The sequence below is a fragment of the Aulostomus chinensis genome, chromosome 19, assembly GCF_037954235.1.
Source record: "Aulostomus chinensis isolate RoL2024-O1b breed Wild chromosome 19, RoL_Achi_v1.0, whole genome shotgun sequence".
In the NCBI taxonomy this organism is placed as follows: Eukaryota; Metazoa; Chordata; class Actinopteri; order Syngnathiformes; family Aulostomidae; genus Aulostomus; species Aulostomus chinensis.
Genome location: NC_141338.1, coordinates 227,708 through 246,572, shown reverse-complemented (window position 1 = coordinate 246,572; position 18,865 = coordinate 227,708). Strand labels below are relative to the sequence as shown.

Below are 18,865 nucleotides of genomic sequence, written 5' to 3'. Positions count from 1 at the left end.
TCATCGACCAGGACCAGGGTGACGTGTTCATCGACCAGGACCAGAGTGACGTGTTCACGGACCAGGGTGACGTGTTCACCGACCAGGACCAGGGTGACGTGTTCACCGACCAGGAACACAGCAGATATTTTTCAGAGATCATTCAACATATTGCTGACATAAATTTTGATTTGCCAGTGTAAGAGTTGTCATGTGACCTCTCCGATAATGTCATCACATTCTTTTGGCCATTTTTCACAATAAAACCTTTGAATACAAATTTCATTCCATCATTCGAATACTCCTCTCCTTGTCTTCTGTGTCTCTGTTGCTTAGCAACATCAGGGTAACCCAACAGGCCGACACCAGCAGCCTATCAGAGAGCAGCTCCTCTTTCTCATGGCCGATCAAGTTACAATTGATGATTTCATTCAGTTTGTTTTCATGCAACTTAATTTAAATGCAGTCATGAGCTAAACACAGTTGATGTACTGCTGCTGCTGTTTGTTGTTTCTCATCTTGTTTCTGTTTATTTGTGGATGCTTGAGATTGTAAATCATAGTTACGTCTTCATAGGATTTTATATTTTTCACATTCTGGCTGATCCATGTGAACATGATGACAAGTTTTATAAACATACCTGAAAAGACATCGAGTGTCAACACATGACGATGAATTATTGATGAAGCTTGACAACGGAAAAAGAAAAGAAGAGGATCGATGAGGAGAGAAGCACTTCAAGAAGCGACAAACATTAGAGATTAAAATCCAGAGTGGACAAAGAGAAAGACAAACAAGGACAGACAGACACGAAAGACAGGACGAGGCCAAAACAGAAGGAGTAAAAGACCAGCAGGAGGAGAGCGAAAAAGAGGACCAGAAGAAAATTTTTAAAAAGAATAAATAAAAAGAGGACTAAAGAAACACCAGGAGGAAAGGAGGAGTGACGTGGGAACAAATGAGGTAAAGCAGAGGAGAAAATGTGACATCATATCAGGTACGTTTCTCTATATTTACACATTGCTAAGCTCCACCTCCTTAGTTTCTGTTGCCAATATAACACTTTTTCTTTCCAACATTCAATTAAAATTAAAGCCCAAAAATGGACGGATGCTAAAGCTAACAGACTGAGTCTAAAGCTAATAAACTGCTACAAAACAGACCATCCAGAAAAATGGTTTAAGCGCCTGTCAGCTTCTAGATGTCCCAAAGTCAATTCTTAGCCCTGACAGTGTCCCGCATGCTAACGGTTGACCTGGGAAAGAACGATGACTTGACATCACCATCTTTATCCCATTAACTGGACATGCTAACAACAGAACCCCCTCTCTGTGTTTAGAGCAAAATGTCAGACAACAGAAACAAAGAAGAAAAAGAGGATGTGTCTCAACAGCCCCTATCTGCCCCTCCCCTGTCCTCTGGTGCCATGGAGATGATGATGTCACTTAAGAGGCAGGATCTGGTGTGCATTGTGTGTTTCAGCAGCTATGACCTGGCAACACGGTTGCCACGGCGACTACACTGTGGGCACACCTTTTGCCAGGCATGTCTAAAGCGACTGGATACAGTCATCAACGAGCAGGTGACTGATGACATCATCATCACCTTTCCGTCACTCGCCTGCCTCCATTACCTTTTCATGTTCTTATCTGTAATGCTGACCAAACATCATGTAGGATGATGTCATCGTGACAATAACATCACATCACTGATCTGTCGCACTTGTCCCACACTTGTCTCACCTGCATCACACCTGTCTTGTCTCGAACCTGTCCCACACTTGCTCCTCCTGTCTCACCCCTGTATTACACCTGCCTCACATCTGGGTCAGACCTACTCACACGTTCCACACCTGCATCATACCTGTCTTACACCTCTGCCACACCTCTGTCTCCCCTATCCTACACCTGCATCACATCCATCCCATTCCAGCATCACCAGTCTCACACCTGCATTCAACCTGTCTCACACCTATCCCAAACATACCTCGTCTGGCTCACACCTGTTTCATACCTGTCCAACACCTTCATCACACCTGTCCCTGAACTGCATCGTAATCATCCCATACCTGTCGTACCTGTCTAACTTCGGTACCACACCTGCCTCACACCCATCCCATACCAGTGTCATGGATGTCTCATACCTGCATTAAACCTGTCAAGACACCCATCCCACACCTGTCTCACACCATTTTCACACCTGTATGTTAATTTTCGTTGTTGAAATGTAAATGTTGCCACTAAGTTCACTTGGGTCACATGACGTCTCTGCAGGTGTGGATCCCATGTCCACAGTGCAGGCAGAACACTCCACGTCCCCGAGGCGGTGCAGCAGGTCTCGACCTGGACTTGGCCTCCTTCCTCGGAGTGAAGGCCCAGCAGAGCTCCAGCTGCAGGGAGGGGGCGACAGCTGGGGATGCGGTCCAGGATGGGAAGCTGTGGGTGGGGAAGGAGGTCACAGATGACAGCTGGTCACATGGAGGTCTGGCAGAGCCACGCTTCCACCGCTATGGCAACTGCTGTCCACCAGCATCCTATTGGCTGTGCTGCTGGTTGTGTTGCCAGGGGTGGGGCTGAGGAACAAACACTTCAGTAATAAAACAAATAAAAAAACAGGGTGAAGTTGTCTTTCATGCTTAACATTTTAATGGCTGTGAAACTTGAAACGGAATCATTTTGAGACAAAGACAGAGCAACTGAGAAAAACTGAACAAATATTTATTCATAATTACATATTTTACAGAAGCTGATGGAGGGCGAGGCTTAAAAGTTCCCATGGTGAGTGATGTCGTATGTCATTTCACAGGTTCCTGGTGAGATTCCACCTGTTTTGGGCACGATAGCAAGTAGATGCTGATGCTAACGGAGTAGGAACTCAAGGCAACAGTTTCAGTGGACGGAAGGACGTCTTATGTCTCTTGTATTGTTGACATCACTCGTAAGCTGCTTAAGATAGTTCTTATTTGGTCGTTGGTCGAAAAACTTATTTGGCATCTTCTCTCCAAGAGGCAGGCACAAGGCATTCTGGGAGAAGGAGTCAGTGAAACACGTTTCCTCACCATTCCCTCAGGAGTTCCCTCATTTCAGAGAAAATTACCCACAATGCCTCTCTTCTTACATCACATGCCAACATTTCTTCATCATCAGGCCCCTCCCATGAGAGGCCTGCAACTCAGCCAATCAAAAGGCTGCCAAGCCCCTCCCCCATTCTAATTCGCTGTCCAGGTTGCAGGTTGAAGGTAAAATCCTTTGGCGCTTCAAACAGTAGAACAATGGTGGAACCAAGGTTGAACTCCCCCAGCACCTCCCCCCTCTGGAGAGCCACGCCCCCTTCGGCCCCTGCCTTCAGCATCTGGTCGCCTCCAGAAATGTAACTGCGGTCATGAAACGAACCTTTACTATAGCGGGGAGCGTTCGTCTGCAGCTCCTGACAACCAAGAACAAAGATCTAATAACTGAGACATACATGACTGAGTTTACATACGTGTGTGTATACATACATCTTACACTAGATATGGCATTGTACAAAAATAGAATTAATCATAAATATACATCAAAGGAAATGGAACTGATGAAACAAGTCAAAGTCACCTGGTCAAAGTAAACGCGGATGGAGCCCACATTCGTCGCACCGACCGCTGTCAATGAGAAGAAGCCGTGCTGCCATCTACCGGTGAGCACCACGCGCTCATTAAGGCAGAAGAGCTCTTTGACCCAGCGAGCAACGCCCGGGTTCACTGACATCAACGAGCCTGACGGCGACAGAGACAGGTGAGGACTGACACGCACTAAGACGGACTACATGCAGGTAGAAAACAGGGAGGAAAACAACTGATCTGAGCACACGCTCACCTGGGAAGTGACGGCGAAGCTCCACCCTCCAGTCTGTCGGTGAATGGAAACAGTGATAATCACCTGGAGCCAGGTAGACCACTATGTGGAAGAGGTCATTTTCAGGAGTTGACAGTATGACGTCCCTGAAGGACGAGGAAGTTGAGTCTGAAGAGACAGCAATTTGAAATATCACACTTTTGATATTTCGCTGCAATTGTGTACACAAACACACACATATATATATATATGTGTGTGTTTGTGTATGTATACACAAATATGTATACATGTACATATACAGTATATATGTATACACATATGCTGTACATGTACACATATACAGTATATGTATACACATATGCTGTACATGTACACATATACTGTATATGTATGCATATACAGCATATGTACACATACTGTATATGTATACATATACAGCATATGTACACATATACTGTATATGTATATACCTCATATATACAAACATATATTGTTTTCTACACAATGACAACAAAGGCTTTTGATTTGATTTGAAGTGAAATCAAAAAGCACAGAAGTTGGAGTCACGTCATGTGACAACAGTCCTACATGACAGTCAGGACAGGTGAACCCAAGAATGTAGATCTTGATTGTTTCCACCTCTATTAATATCCATTTGTGTCATACAAGGTGGGCGTGGTCTTACTGTTATGCCGACTCTGCTGTGGCCCCAGGAAGTTCTCCAGACTATAAGTGACCCCCTTCACCTGCTCCACCTCAGAGTTCTTCACCTGCCCAAAGTGCAGGATCCTGCCATCAGCTGGAGACACCTGACAGACAAGATGAAGGGCAGTGCAAAGTTAACACCTGGACTGGCAGGTTTTGTGACATCACAGCTCAATCACATGAACAGACACGAACTCTATCAAGGAAGTCGGCCGAGCCAGTAAGACGTCATCAGTGGGTTTGTAGACCCGTCTAAACTCCAATCCGATCCGACTCCAATTTGGCCGTTGTAGAAGTAGAAGCAGCCTTTATTTGTCACCAAGGGATCGAGCCCAGGGCGAAATGGAACGACACTCCCACAAGCGGTCACAGTTACGACAGGTTGAGAGTAACAATGGAACCCTTCAGAATTAACCACACCACACATACATTTGTTGTGTATGTACGCTAAACTTGAGCAGTCCGTTGACCCAATACAGGCACGTGGGAGTGAGGCGTTGCAGCGGGGGCCGCGCCGCCAAGCCCGGGCGGGGAAGGCTGCAGCCAAGGTCAGGCGCTGCCACCCCAAGGGAGGTGGAGAGGCGGGGGTCAGGAACACACGGGGGAGGGGGGATAGTGCGCGCCATTTACGTCACCAAGGCAGAAGGAGTTCTCCTGGAGGATAAACAGTGGGGCAGACGACCTTCAGCAGCCGATAAGGAAGCTGTGTTTGTATTTGGGTTTGGGCAGAGGAGCACACGTTCCGTCTTCTCTTCCAGTCCAAATTGTAAAGTTAAATTTCCGGTCTTCAACATCACTCTCTCTTTGCAGAGCGGCCAACTGCTCCGAGATGGTTTCCATCCTGCGTTTCAGTTCAAGAGTCTGTTGTTGCCCCGCTCTGCCAGCCTCAATAATTGCGTTGTAAATGACAGTCAGTTGTGGAGGTCCAGATCTGGTGGCAGCCGTCGTCCTGCCAATTTTGCGGTATGTGAGGGCACCTCCAAGTCCGAGGAGGAGAAGCCCCACAACCATGAACCCAAATAAGTAGAGGTCCTCGATGTCCTCCACGGAGAGAGGCGTCAAGCACGCGGTACGCCATCTCCCCCAGGAATCGAGCACGTAGCCCGCAGGGTCGGTTCCATGCGGACAGGCAGGTTCCTCCGGTCCTGATTTCCTTGTCGAAAATATGGTGTCAATAGTGTTGAGAGACCAGCTGATCAATTCTATGATTAGTTTTAGGTAGAGAGCTCACAGCTGCGCTGGATAGGAGTTGAGACAAAGAATGAGACAGACAGAAAAGAAGAGGAGGAGTGAGGAGGAGTGCGACCGCTCTCGCCCAGTCCCAACCCAGAAAGAATATAATTGTTATTATATAATAATTGTTATCGTTGAACTGAAGACGACCATATTTGGATCAAGGTTGGAGATGTGTAATTAACAGGTTGCCGTTCAAATTATTCCGCGATCATCATTTAAAAGAAATCATCCTGCTGGAGACAGCAAGAGACGACTGACTGAGGCCATTCATTTGCAAAAGCACTGGTGCGATGGCCATCACACCGTGAAGCAACGAGCCAATCATAGGTAAGTCCATCCTGGAGACGCCCATCTGGAAAGTTAAGATGTGAGTGGGAACTGACAGCGCTGCTACACACAGCATCCGCATTTAGTGTCTCGCTCTGTCGCCATTTCCTTGGTGGCAAAACAAGATTCTGTCTTTCTTACACACCTTTTTTAACAAGCCTTCAAATGTTTAGAGCCAAAAGCTCCGCCCACTTCTGTGACATGGAATTGAAAGAGGAGGAAACGCATTACCAGGCAGGATGAGGTGCATAGTGGTCGGACAGCTGGTTTGAGACGCCGTCGGAAAAACTCTCCCAGGTTCCTGTAGTGATGCAAGTCTTCTACTGCTGCCTCCTATTGGACCACAGGCAGACGTGGAAAACAATGGACATGAAAAACCACACACGCGTCAGCTGCCGCCATGACAACAGAGGTCAGCATATTGCCGACTAAACATATCAATGTGTATCTGGGTTGATGTGTAGCCAAGTTAGCATGAGGCACAGGTGGTTTGAAGAAGCCTGCTTCTGACCTGCATGTTGACGCCAAAGGTCCAGATGTAGAGGGAGTAGATGGGTTTTCGAAGCCATGATGGGAGTTCTACCCCATTCAGACGACCCCAAGCTCGAGAGAGAAGACGTGTCGGGAAGGAGCGGTATAATGCCACCTGCAGGAAAGACAGAAAATAGCAGCTTCGACATTTATACACGAAGAGGAGGAGAGACAAAGAAGATGAGAAGTGATGAAGAGGAGGAAAGTAAAAAAGCACAGGAACAATTTCTCCCGCCCTGTTTTCCTACATCCGATGAGAGGCCCAGGGCTGCTCTTACCCGATTGGCCAGCGGCCGCAGAGCACTGACGGGCAGAGCATAGCAGAGGAAGGTGACTGGCCAGCGACGCCATGGGGCTGGGCGACATACACTGCCACTGAGCGTGCTCAGATGGCGACGCAGAGCCAAATGAGGCACCTGGAGCCTGATTGTGAGATTTCATGAGATTTGGTGAGATTACAGAAGAGAGAAGGATGAGAGATGAAGGAAGGACGAGAAATCTTCTAAATGAAGAGATTAAAAACTGTTAAGAAACAAAAGTCGAAAGAGGAAAACAAAAAACAGTCCAAAGTTGAGCCTGCAGCTGAGATATTATCACCACGTCGTCATCATTTCATGTGGCGCTGTAATTTTTCCTCCTAATTTTATCCACATCAAGTTTTGTTGTGTTTCGTCTGAAGTCATCAGGTTGATGTCCCATCTGATGAGTCACATGACCAGGGAGTCAGACTCCTCTCGTCAAATCCTCTCAGTTCCTGGTTAGCACTTCATTTACTTTTCTCGGCCTGCAGTCCCTCCGCCCATGTGACATGAAGGGAGGCGGCGAGGAGGAGAACAAGATGACACACACCTGAGCGCCGTTGTAAAGATGTCAATTAAATATGACCCTTGGTATGACAGCGCCATCTAACCCCGTATTTAATTCTAGGATGATATGGCATCATATGAAGGAAATAGATGATGTCACGCATTTCATTCTCCATTATTTAATTCATATATTAAATATGAAATAAGATAAAAAAACTCAAAAGAAACTGATTGTTGACAAACGTGACATTTAACATACATGAGACATTAACACATAGAACCTTTCTAAGTCCATTTTCATTAAAAATTGTTCGTAAAATGTCTCTTCTCTCCCTCTGTCTCCGAGCTCCTCCCACATCTCCTAGCTCCTCCCACTGTCTCCTAGCTCCTCCCACTGTGTCTCCTAGCTTCACCCGCTGTCTCCTAGCTCCTCCCACTGTGTCTCCTAGCTTCACCTGCTGTCTCCTAGCTCCTCCCACTGTGTCTCCAAGCTCCTCCCGGTGTGTATACTAGTTCCTCCCACTGTCTCCTAGCTCCTCCCGCTGTGTCTCCTAGCTTCACCAGCAGTCTCCTAGCTCCTCCCACTGTGCCTCCTAGCTTCACCTGCTGTCTCCTAGCTCCTCCCACTGTGTCTCCTAGCTTCACCAGCCATCTCCTAGCTCCTCCCGCTGTGTCTCCTAGCTCCTCCCGGTGTGTATACTAGCTCCTCCCACTGTCTCCTAGCTCCTCCCACCGTTTCCTAGCTACTCCAGTTGGGTTTCAGGAATTGAGACATAGCGATTGATTTCTTGGTGTCAAGAAGGAGGGCGGGGCATATTTGAGAGGCGGGGCTTGTGGGTGGATGAAGGAGGAGCAGATACAGCACTCAGAGTGACGCTACCCGTGATCTTAACAGCAATGCTAACATGCTAACAGACCATTGACAAGTTATGAAAATGTTCTAAACATTCAGGTTGCTGAGACAGAAGTGTTTTCATGACCTAATTGGAGGTTTCTCCTTCCTGATGTAGAAGAATAACAGGAACTAGGAACAGAATTTGCCCTGAGTAATCAGATTACTGCATGCCATCTAAAATGACAGTGACCTCAGTTATTCATGTTGTAATGTGCTCCTTACATACATGTACGGACAAGTCTAATGTACAAATGACATCATCACGTCATGCTAATGAGACTCATCCAGGATGAGCGCTGACTGACTCCTCCCACCTTATCCTTCCTAATGTTTGCTTCCTGCAGAGATCTACCTTTAGCTGCTAACTGGGTTAGCAGGTTAGCAGAGGATCAACTGGAAATAACCCAAAGTAGACTAAAGGAGGCTGAAATAGCTGACCTACAAACACACACACACACACACACACACACACACACACACACACGTCCTTGGTAACAGCTATAAATCTTTTCATCTTTTTGTTTTGAGGAAATCTTTTTATCTGCTCTCAGTCTAATTTTTTTAACATTTTAATAAATCGTACAAAAACTTCTAGTGTTTGGTTTCTCTGCTTCTCTCCCACCTGAATCGTGCAGTTCTCTGTCTCACACCTCCTCCTCCTCCCCTCTCACTCTGCTGCTCTCCATCACGCCAACGCCGCCTCACCTGCCGCAGCAGGTTATGTCCCCGCCGCTCGCCGCCACCATCTTCAGGGCGACGACGAAGGCAGCTCACCATGTTGGTGTGTTTTCACCGCCTGACAAAGGGGGCCGATGACGCATGCTGATGTTGCTTGGTTGATGATGTTGGTTGAGAAGAACGCAGCAGCTTGAGTCACACTCCATTGATCCTGCATGGCTCCACCCCTTCACCCCCTCCCCATCCTTCCCCTCTCATCTCAGCCACTCGCCCCGCCCCTCTCGTCCTGTTTTAAGTACTCAAGTGCAGCCTGACCTGATTAAAATGACTGATGAACATGTCAAATGGTTGAAGTCCATGTTTGTCCTGTCAATGATTGACAACAGGCCACGGCCACTCACAATGGAGGGCTGACGGATAGTGCAAGTGACGTCTCTAGGGAAATGAAACGTCTGATTTCCTCTCAGTGGCCGCCGGTTCCATCACTGTCCAGCTTGGTACTCCGAGGAGGTGTGCTCTGAGACGACGGTGTTGAAAGTAAGACTGTCAGGGAGGTTTTGTGATGTCGCACAACCCATTGCTCCGCCCTCCTGATAAAGCGGAGAGTCTGGCCACTTCCTGGAGAGCCCTCAGTCCCTCCTTTCGTCCGGCCCCTTGCCCATCATGTCCGCAGGCTCACTCTCATCCCATGTCCTGCCAGGCCTTTGTTGCTTCCGGCTCCTTGGCCTCGAGCTTCCCCTCGCTGTGAGGGTGGACGGCAGCCTGCTGTTCTCCTGTGGCAGTCCCTGACCCCCGAGCCTCACCGTCCCCCCTACACTGGGTTGTGTTTGAACGTTCCCCCCACAGACACAGTGTTTCTGGCGCTCCTCACACTTGTTGAGCTCTGCCTGAAGCCCCTCCACCTCCTTCTGTAGCCGGTAGATGAGCTCCTCTCTCTGAGCGGCGATCACCTGCAGGCTGTTGATGTACGACTTCACCGGTGTGTCCAGTGTCCAAGCTTAGTTTGATTCACCTCGGCTGTTTTTGGCGTTGGAGCAAGTAGATTCCACTTACATTGGTGCAAAATAAACTTGTGTGACATCATGAAAGCCTGTGATGATGACATCATAGGAATATACACACACACACTTGAATGCATCACAGGAACACACACATGCTTGAACACGACAAGGGTGTGTGTGTGTGTGTGTGTGTGTGTGTCCTGAGATGATGACATGTATCCTGAGCAGAAGCAGCCATCAGCTTTTCCTGATGATGAAAGTTGGTGTGAATGTTTCATCCAATCAGAGCGTCCCAAGCCAGCCCAAGTAATGTGCAACCAACCAGAAATCCTGCTCATTGAGTCAGGTGAGGCCATGTGGAGAGTGGGCGGGGCACGAACCCAGGTTGCTGTGACTGGAACTGAAACTTTACTGAACAGTAGGTTGAGGTGCTGGCCGCAGGATGCAGACCATGACCTGGCACCGCCTGCTCTGAGTAAACAAGTGGGTGGAGTCAGAGGCTGTCAATGAGGTGGGTGGAGTCAGAGGACCACAGCAGAAGTGATATAAAGGTGGATGTGGAGTGGAGGTTCTTGCATCAGCTTGATGAACATTGGACTGATAAAATTCCAGAGATAAAACCCTCTCCTGATGCCACGTCATCTTTAAAGGTCCCATATTCTGCTCTCGTCAGACACCTTTGGGACATCTCTGATGTCCACAACATCCTCTTTAGAGCTTCTTATGCCACAAACCTCTGGGATCCTGCCCTGCAGCGTCTGTCACTGCCCCGGTCTCTCTAACTGCTGTGGACACCTTCCACCCTCATGAGCTATGGCCGGTCTCGCCCCTCTGGTCAGGTGCATGTGAACACATCCAGTGCTGTTGTACATGGCCATCGCTAAGCTGCTGTTGCTAGCACCTAGTTTAGTAGCTATTTAGCATCACACAGTAACGAGTGAGTACAGGTGAGCCTTGTGCCTTCAGTACGGAGGTCAGGACACTGCCGGTGTTCCACCTCAGCTAATGACCCTCATTGTGATGGTTGTCCACCGTGAGCCGTGCTGCTGGTCATTCTGTTCTCAACAGATGCCAATAAGAACAGCATCCTTACATTCTGAATTAGTTGTGGTTTACAAACAAAATTCAGGCTGTTAATCATTACTTGTTTGTCTTTCATATCTTTATCATGTTTTTAGAGTTGGAGACTGTGTGCAGCGGCTACTACTTATGAAGTAGTAGTACTGACTCCTCTTCTCCCCTCATCCCAGATCCTGGTGCTGCTGGAGGAGGCTCCAGACCTGAAGAGGCTCCAGCTGCCACCCGTAGCTCCACCTGCTCACGTCCCCGTCTGTCCATCAGTCTCTCCTCCTTTCTCTCTCTCTCTTTCTCTCTGTCCCTCTCTCTCCTTCTGTCTCTCTGTCCTCCTCCATTCTCTGTCTTTGTCTCTGTCCATCAGTCTCTCCTCCTTTCTCTCCCTCTTTATCTCTGTCCCTCTCTCTCCTTCTGTCTCTCTGTCTTCCTCCATTCTCTGTCTTTGTCTCTGTCCATCAGTCTCTCCTCCTTTCTCTCCCTCTTTATCTCTGTCCCTCTCTCTCCTTCTGTCTCTCTGTCCTCCTCCATTCTCTGTCTTTGTCTCTGTCCTGCTCTCCTGCTCTCTCTCCGTCCCCACTGATCCTGGATCTGCTCCACCTTCCTGCTGGTAAAGGAAGGTTCTGGTGGCTGCTGTTGCAGGATGTGCTGCTGATGGAGAATTGTTGGGTGGAGGTTCATTGAAGAAGGGAGGTGCTGGACCTGCTCTACTTGGACAGAGTCAGGACAGAACTTTGGTTGGGGTTTGGTGACACAGATAAACCTGACTGGACTAGAATGAAGTGGTAGGTCCAAGTGACCAAGTCCCAGTCTTCCATGTCTGGAGCTTGTTGCTGATACTCAACAGTCCTCACCGCCGTCTTCAAGATTAACAACACATGAGCTTCATATTTGGCTGTCATGTTCACATTTGTCCATTTTGTGCCGCTTGGGGAAACCACCGGTAGCACGTTAGCCGCTAAGTCCTAACCAAGTCCATGTTTTGGACTATGGCATGGAAGAAGATGTCAGGTCCTACATCACCCTGTCAAGCTTCATTTCCTGGTACTGACCTGCTCTTGTCCCTGTTTACCTGTGACGTGTCTCAGTCAGCACGCCACACGCGTTTGTCAGTGAAACCAGATTATAGGACAGACGCAGGAGCTCGAGGGAAAGATGGTCATTTGTCTTTTACCTCAAACACACCATGAATGCAGGAACTCATGACAGAAGAAGGTTCTGGCAATATTTCACCTCAAGGCACAGAGACGTGGCTACAGACACACAACATCAAAATGGATCTCACAGTCATCAATATTTGTCCTACACAGTATTTCAGTTTAGGCTCAACACATAATACTATCAATAAATCATTTTTAATAAAGCTCAAAATCCTAAACTGAAATGTGCCTCCAGGAGCTTTACAGTCTTTACAAAGCAAAACACCCTCTGACCTTCGAGCCTTGATTCAGGTGAGTGACATGATTCTAGAACCAAGAACCAAGAACCTTTTTACAACATGTAGAAAACCCAGTCTGAGTGGGAGCTGCTGACTGGGTATCTGGTCTACAGGAGCTTGGCAAGCTGGTGCTGGAGCCACCTTGGGTGGAGAACCAGAATCATCTCTCCAGCCTGTGTGGTGCTGCTGTACTCGGGGCCACTATGTTGCCGCCTGAATCAGGCCACCGAGCTGACCGCAACCTCTTCTTGGTCTGGTCCATCAAAATGGACTCTGAGGTGCTCGGAGCCAGGCTCTGAGGTGCTGAGTCCAGAAAGACCTTTTCGGATATGAGGTCCATCAACTCAGCAACATGACTTGTACAATTTTACAAAGTTTGTTTACATTTTATATTTTGTCTCTAAAAAAGAAATGGTCAAAGTATTTATTCATATTCCTCAATTTTCTCACTTCCTTGAATCCTTCTTTTAAGCTGTTCTTTTCTCATTGTTTTGTGTTCAAAGTGTTTTGATAGAAGGGTGCAGTGCGATAGTTAATGCATGTTATGTGGTTTGAAAAGTAAAAGAATGTTGCACTTCCGGACCGTCAGGGTTTCACGGTCACCCATGACACCTTCTAAACAGCATTCAGAGAACAGGGACGACAACCACGGGACGATGGTGGTGGGGCCCAGAGCAGGCCCAGAGCAGGCCCAGATGACTGGTCAGCAGGAGTCCTCACAAAGGACTGAAGTGTGTCCCCTATATAATATAGAACTAATTATTTCGAGTTGAACCCCAAACCCAAGTTTGTGGGTTGAAGTGGCAGACTGAGTGTTAGTGGTTTCTTGTTCTATAGAGCGGCTGTGGAGGTTCAGCAGCTGTTCGGTACCAGCGGTTTCACAGCCCACAGGAAAGGCATGTGCAGGCCTGCAGAATACTGCTGTGGGCCGAGTACACAAGTATGATCAGCTGATGCAGCCAGTTTATTCATCTGTTCACTCAGATGAGGCCAAACGTTCTCACAGGTTCTCCTGTCTGTTCCGAAACATCTTAGTGCAGAGAGTCAACGATGACCTCATGCTAACCATATTAGCTGCTATGCTACCGCCAGGTTCAACCAGAAAAGCGACACAAACATGGTGACACTTAGCGCTTGCAGGCCAGCTGTTGGGTCATTGACAGCTGGTACTGGTCCAGTTTTGAGCTTCGGTCTAGTATAACGTCCAGATTTGTACCGTTACTCGTCGATGAAGCACCCAGGTGTGAAATGGTTAACACACACACACACACACACATATACCAGCCTTGTAGGGACATTTCCAAAAAAATACAATGAATGTGCAGGGTCTTCCACGCTGGCTACTGCAGCCAGCAACACAGCAGCTGTCATGTTTTGAGCTCATCTTTGCCAGGTCGGTTTTATCAGAGTGTTTACGAAGGGAAAAGTGGCGACACCACAGCGGTAGGCTGCATCACTGGAGGCCACGAGTCCGCCTACCAGGATGAGGTGCGACAGCTGACGGTGTGGTGTAGAGCAAAACCTGCTCCTGAACACATTTAAAACAAAGGAGCTAATCATTGACCTCAGGAAAAACAAAACAGACCTCCAGCCTACTCTCATCGGTGGGACCTGCGTGGAAAGGGTCAGTGACTTCCGCTTCCTCGGAGTCCATCCAGAGGAGAACCTGACCTGGGACAAGAACACCACACAGCTGGTCCAGAAGACACAGAAAAGACTCCACTTCCTGAGAACCCTCAGGAAGAACAACATCAGCCAGAGGCTGCTTGTGTCTTTTTCCCCCATGGAGAGCATCCTCACTTGCTGCCTCTGTACGTGGTTTGCCAGTTGCTCAGGGGCAAACAGGAAAGAGCTCCAGAGGGTCACCAAGACAGCTGAGAAGGTCACTGGGTGCCCTGCCATCAGGCAGACGGTACAGCGCCGTTAGAGCCAGGACAAACAGACTCAACGACATCAATGCAGTATAGCCACGCCATGCAACCGCCACTGCCTCTTTAAAATATCCGATCCCAATGCAGTTCACACAGTCTTTGCACCCACCTCTCTACCATGGAAACCATGTTTACGTACGTCTTCCCGAGACTTCATAGGTCCGTATATTGCACATTGTTCATCACTTTGTTTTTATATTGCTCTTAATTGTTTTTATAGTTGTGCATCTTCTCTGCACTGGACAGCCGGCACCTGAGCCTTTCGTTGTACTCGTTACAATGGCAATAAAGTGAACCTGAGTCTGGAGGAGGTGTTTCTTCCTGACTTGATGTCATGGAGGGAAAATCTCCAACTGGCCTGAATGAGCTCACATTTTCTGACAGGTGGAGCAAGGACAGATTCTGATCACTTGTGGGGGTTTGTGGACAGGCCAGGTCACCCTCTAACACAATTGTAAAGTGGAGTTGGCCTCATCGGGGACCTTTAAACTCAGAAACCTCAGAGACACTTGTAGCCCAAACACACACCTGGACTGCTTTGCCTCCGTTGACCTCCACCAAAGCAGCTGCTAAACAGCTCTGTGACTTCTCCACTTCATCCTAGCACAGAAACAGAACTAGTCAAAGGTACCAGTGACCTCCTAGTGGTACCAGATGAGGGACTGGTCTCTGTGCTGGTCTGATTAGATCTCAGTGCAGCTTTGGTACCATTGACCACCATATCCTTCTACAGGGACTGGAACCTGTCACTGCTATTAAAGGAACCACACTTAACTGGTTCAGGTCATATTTACTAGGTCATCTCAGTTGGTACTAGTTAATGATGGTTCCTCTGAGACCACTACAGTCAGTTCAGGTGTTCCACAAGGGTCTGTGCTCGGACCAGTCCTCTTCACCCTGTACCTGCTTTTTTGGTGCCAAGCAGGACCCAGCATAGCGGTGTCCAAGGTGCCATAGAATATAGACAGACTATCACATGTAGGCAAAACATAGCAGTGATGGCATAAAGGGATAAAGTTCTTTGGAAAGAAAAGACCCCCTCTCATGATTGAAGACCAGCTGACCTTCAAGGTTCATGTGGCCTCGTTGCTCAGTCTTGTTTATACGCCCTCTATGACACCAGGAGGATCAGACCCCACCTGACACATCGAGCCACACAGCTTCAGGTGCAGGCCCTTGTGATGTCATCATCGACCACTGCTGCTCTCTCCTAGCAGGCCTCCCTGGTGGACCTTTAAACCTCTGCAGATCCAGAAGCAGCAGCAGCTCGTCTGGTCTTTAACTCGCCCAAAACTGCACGTCACCGCACTGCTAACGTCTCCTCACTGGCTTCCAAAGCACTGACAAGAGCGGCTCCTGCCTACCTGAGCCCCTCATCCTGGTCTACACGCCCTCTCGCCGCTTCACCCCACCTGTGACAGACGGCTGGTGCTCCCAGCCCAGCCTGGCTCTGAGTCTCCAGCCTGGCTCTTCTCTGTTGCTCCCTCATGGTGGAATGAACTTCCCAACTCCATGCGACCCTCAGAGCCCCTCCCTGCTTTAAGAGCCGTTTGAAGGCTCAACTGTTCAGGGAACAGGAGGCCCTTAAACCTGAGCCTCCTCCTCCTGGACCGAGTCAGGAGGTCTGAGACCGGCTCTGAGTGAACACTCAGCACTGACAGTGGTGGATACTGAAGATACTGTTGATGGTGAATTGTTGGTTGTGGTCAGTAGTGGTTACATTTAGAAATAAAAAACGAAAACAAAAAAAAAAACCTTCTTCCGCCACCACTAGATGGCAGCACCTGCGGCCAATCAAACATGAAGCTCTTTGTCCCTCCAGTCTAAATGCTTGCTTGTGTTGTGCGTCACTTTGGACAAAAGTGTCTCCCAAATGAATTTGGAGAATTGACCTTTTGCAAAAGCACCGCCCCCCTTAGTTACTGTTGCTAGCCCAACATCCTTCTGACAGCCGGAGTGTCTACATGTCATGGCTGGGAGGAGTATACCTGTGTGTGTGTTTGTGACTCTTTTTGGAGCAAAACCTGCAAGACATCGTCCAGATGGAGGCGTGGGGGTAACAGTACACAGTGGAGGGATGTATTTCAAGTATTAAAATACGCAGCAGAGGGGACACTCCAACTGGGGAGGCTAAAGCCTACCGTTCTCAAGGGAAATCAGAGAAACCCCATGATCTCCTACTGCTCGTAGTACTGGTACTGGTATTGCTGGTAGCAACATCAGCATACTGGTAGTACAAGTATCAGTACTTGTACTTTAATACTCATGTCCTTCTGTAGTTGGTACTTCAGTCGCTGGTAGTTGTTGGTAGCTAGTTTACTGTTGATGTACTCTATCCCATCAGGGTGCCACCGTGTCCTGGTGACACCTGTGAACATGAAGCCCTCGTCTCCATAGAAACTGCGCTGCCCCAGAATAAATAAAAAACAAACAAGGAGGTGCCTCCTTTTACCTGTGTGGGACTGGCCAGAGGGGGCGGAGCTCCATCATCCTGTTGGACCCTTGCCCTGTAGTGTTGGTAACCAAGGTAACCACCACCAGTCACCACTAGGAGGGGGAGGGGGCGGGGACGGGGCAAGAAGCCACGACCTGAAGACAGAGCCAGTTACTTCCACCATAGTCCCGCCCACCAGCTGCCGCCATCAGCAGCACTGAGGTCAAGTGGTGTCATAAGAAGAGGGGAGAACAGGAGGAGCCTCACCAGAGTTCAGCCACCTCCTCTGGTCCCAGGTCCGAGGGTGGCGCCTGGCAGAATACGAACAGCAGGACTTTACTAGAGGGCACACCTACACTACGGTTCTACAGATGTGACGTCACATTACTGAGCCGAATCATTTGAAGTTTCCCGCAAGAGATTAATAAAGTACCCTAAATCTGAACAATCCGTGACTAAACTGACTACAAAGGTTCAAGGGTGACGACAGTGAAACGTCACAACTGGTGATCTGGGACGTCACCGACTCGAGCGTCTCGTTTTGGTCACCTGCGGTTTAGCGGTGCTGAACTCGGACATTTCCGACTTAGCGAGACGCACGCGAACGCAGTGTGAGAACAGGCACGCGCTACGGTTCATATTTCCCGAGCGAAGCGGGAGCAGAATGAGGTACCTGCCGGTGAGTCCGGCTGTCACGCCACCGCAAAGCCTCGGAAAGGACGCCGCCATCTTCTGGTTCCGGAAATTACGTCAGATGTTTTGCGTCAGATGTTATAGTTTCACTGCGATTGGCTGAAGTCTGACCTGGAGCACCTGATTGGTCGAGCCGAGTCCGTCATCGAGCCAGTGGTTGTGCTCCTTCTTCGTGACGCGCAGAGTTACGCTCTTTTATTATTATTACCCATTCATCCATCCCTCCCTCCATCCCTCCATGTTCTCCCTCTCCTCCTGTTGAGGGTGGTGGGGGTGGAGCCTATCCCAGCAGCCTTCCCCCTGGACAGGTCACCAGTCCATGGCAGGGCCAACACATAGAGACAGACAACCATTGGCTCTCCCAGCCACGCCTACGGTCAATCTAGAGTCTGGATTAACCTGGTCCCTCTTGATGTCTTTGGACTGTGGAGGAAGCTGGAGTACCAGAGAGAACCCAGCAGGAACAGGGAGAACATGGAGACTCACCCAGAAAGACCCCGTGCTGCAGCCGGGGCTCCACCCACAACCTTCTTGATGGGGGCCACAGTGAGGACTGGCCTATTATTATTATTATCATCATCATCATCATCATCATCATCATCATCATCATTATTATTATTATTATTTTGATAAATGTAACTGTAAATTAATAATAATAATACATTTTATTTGTAGGCGTCTTTTAGGCACTCAAGGTCACTGAACAATGAACAGATTAAAACATACAATCAAAAACACAAGAGACACACATGAAATAAAAACAATGGCAGTGAGGTGATTTTTCTGAGCTCAGGTGTTTTAAAAGGACATTTTTTTCTTCTTGGTTTGTGGTAAACGGACCGCAGTGGCGTCGTTCAGGTGTGAGAGATGTGGTCCGTTGCAGTCATGTTCTTCTGCTCTTTGCTTCCACCTTTGTTCCTGCATTAAGAGGTCAAACTTCTGGGTCTCTTCTGTCCCTCAATTTCATGACCTCTCTATTTAGATTTGCTCTCTTGTCCTGGGACACTGGTTCTTTGAGTGTGAGCCAGCAGAAGTCAGCTGACTTGAAGAGGTTTTTATTTAAGAGGAACCGGGTGAAAGCTTCCTAGATGAAGACGTGGATTTGGTCAAGACGGAGGATGAGAGGATTTCATCTTTTTTGTCACATTGATATCAAGAAAATAAATTTCTTCAAGGCTACAATAAAGAGTGAATTTCAGGCATGTAGAGTTGCCATTTAAAAACCTCCAGTAGAAGAGCTCAAGGTCCCTTCCAGCGCACTCTAACTCCTGTTCTCCAACAGCTCCCCTGGCTCCCGCTTCAGTTCTGTG

General features: G+C 48.4%; 2 protein-coding genes across 6 annotated transcripts; one reads left to right on the top strand and one right to left on the bottom strand.

Annotated features, from left to right (window-relative positions):
• Nucleotides 1-261: 261 nt before the first annotated feature.
• rnf224 (ring finger protein 224) lies at nt 262-2,555 on the top strand. The gene is made up of 3 exons (XM_086186747.1): nt 262-976; nt 1,319-1,561; nt 2,253-2,555. Exons 2-3 carry the CDS (start codon nt 1,325-1,327, stop codon nt 2,553-2,555), a joined length of 540 nt encoding a protein of 179 aa, XP_086042873.1. The 5' UTR covers nt 262-976; nt 1,319-1,324.
• A 51-nt stretch (nt 2,556-2,606) lies between these two features.
• Nucleotides 2,607-17,612, bottom strand: pisd (phosphatidylserine decarboxylase). Of its 5 annotated transcripts, none has more exons than XM_086186742.1 (9): nt 17,536-17,612; nt 17,130-17,173; nt 16,881-17,017; nt 6,589-6,723; nt 6,309-6,410; nt 4,495-4,618; nt 3,831-3,977; nt 3,570-3,730; nt 2,608-3,405 (listed from the first exon to the last, which is right to left on the bottom strand). In XM_086186742.1, the coding sequence occupies exons 1-9, from the start codon at nt 17,589-17,591 to the stop codon at nt 3,151-3,153; spliced, it is 1,161 nt and encodes a 386-aa protein (XP_086042868.1). In that variant the 5' UTR covers nt 17,592-17,612; the 3' UTR covers nt 2,608-3,150. The 5 variants fall into 5 exon arrangements, with proteins under 5 accessions (XP_086042867.1, XP_086042869.1, XP_086042868.1 ...); XM_086186744.1 differs by lacking the exon at nt 17,536-17,612 and adding an exon at nt 6,887-7,031 and having other exon boundaries at nt 17,130-17,168; XM_086186741.1 differs by lacking the exons at nt 16,881-17,017; nt 17,130-17,173; nt 17,536-17,612 and adding exons at nt 6,887-7,031; nt 8,932-9,185 and having other exon boundaries at nt 2,607-3,405.
• Nucleotides 17,613-18,865: the final 1,253 nt, after the last annotated feature.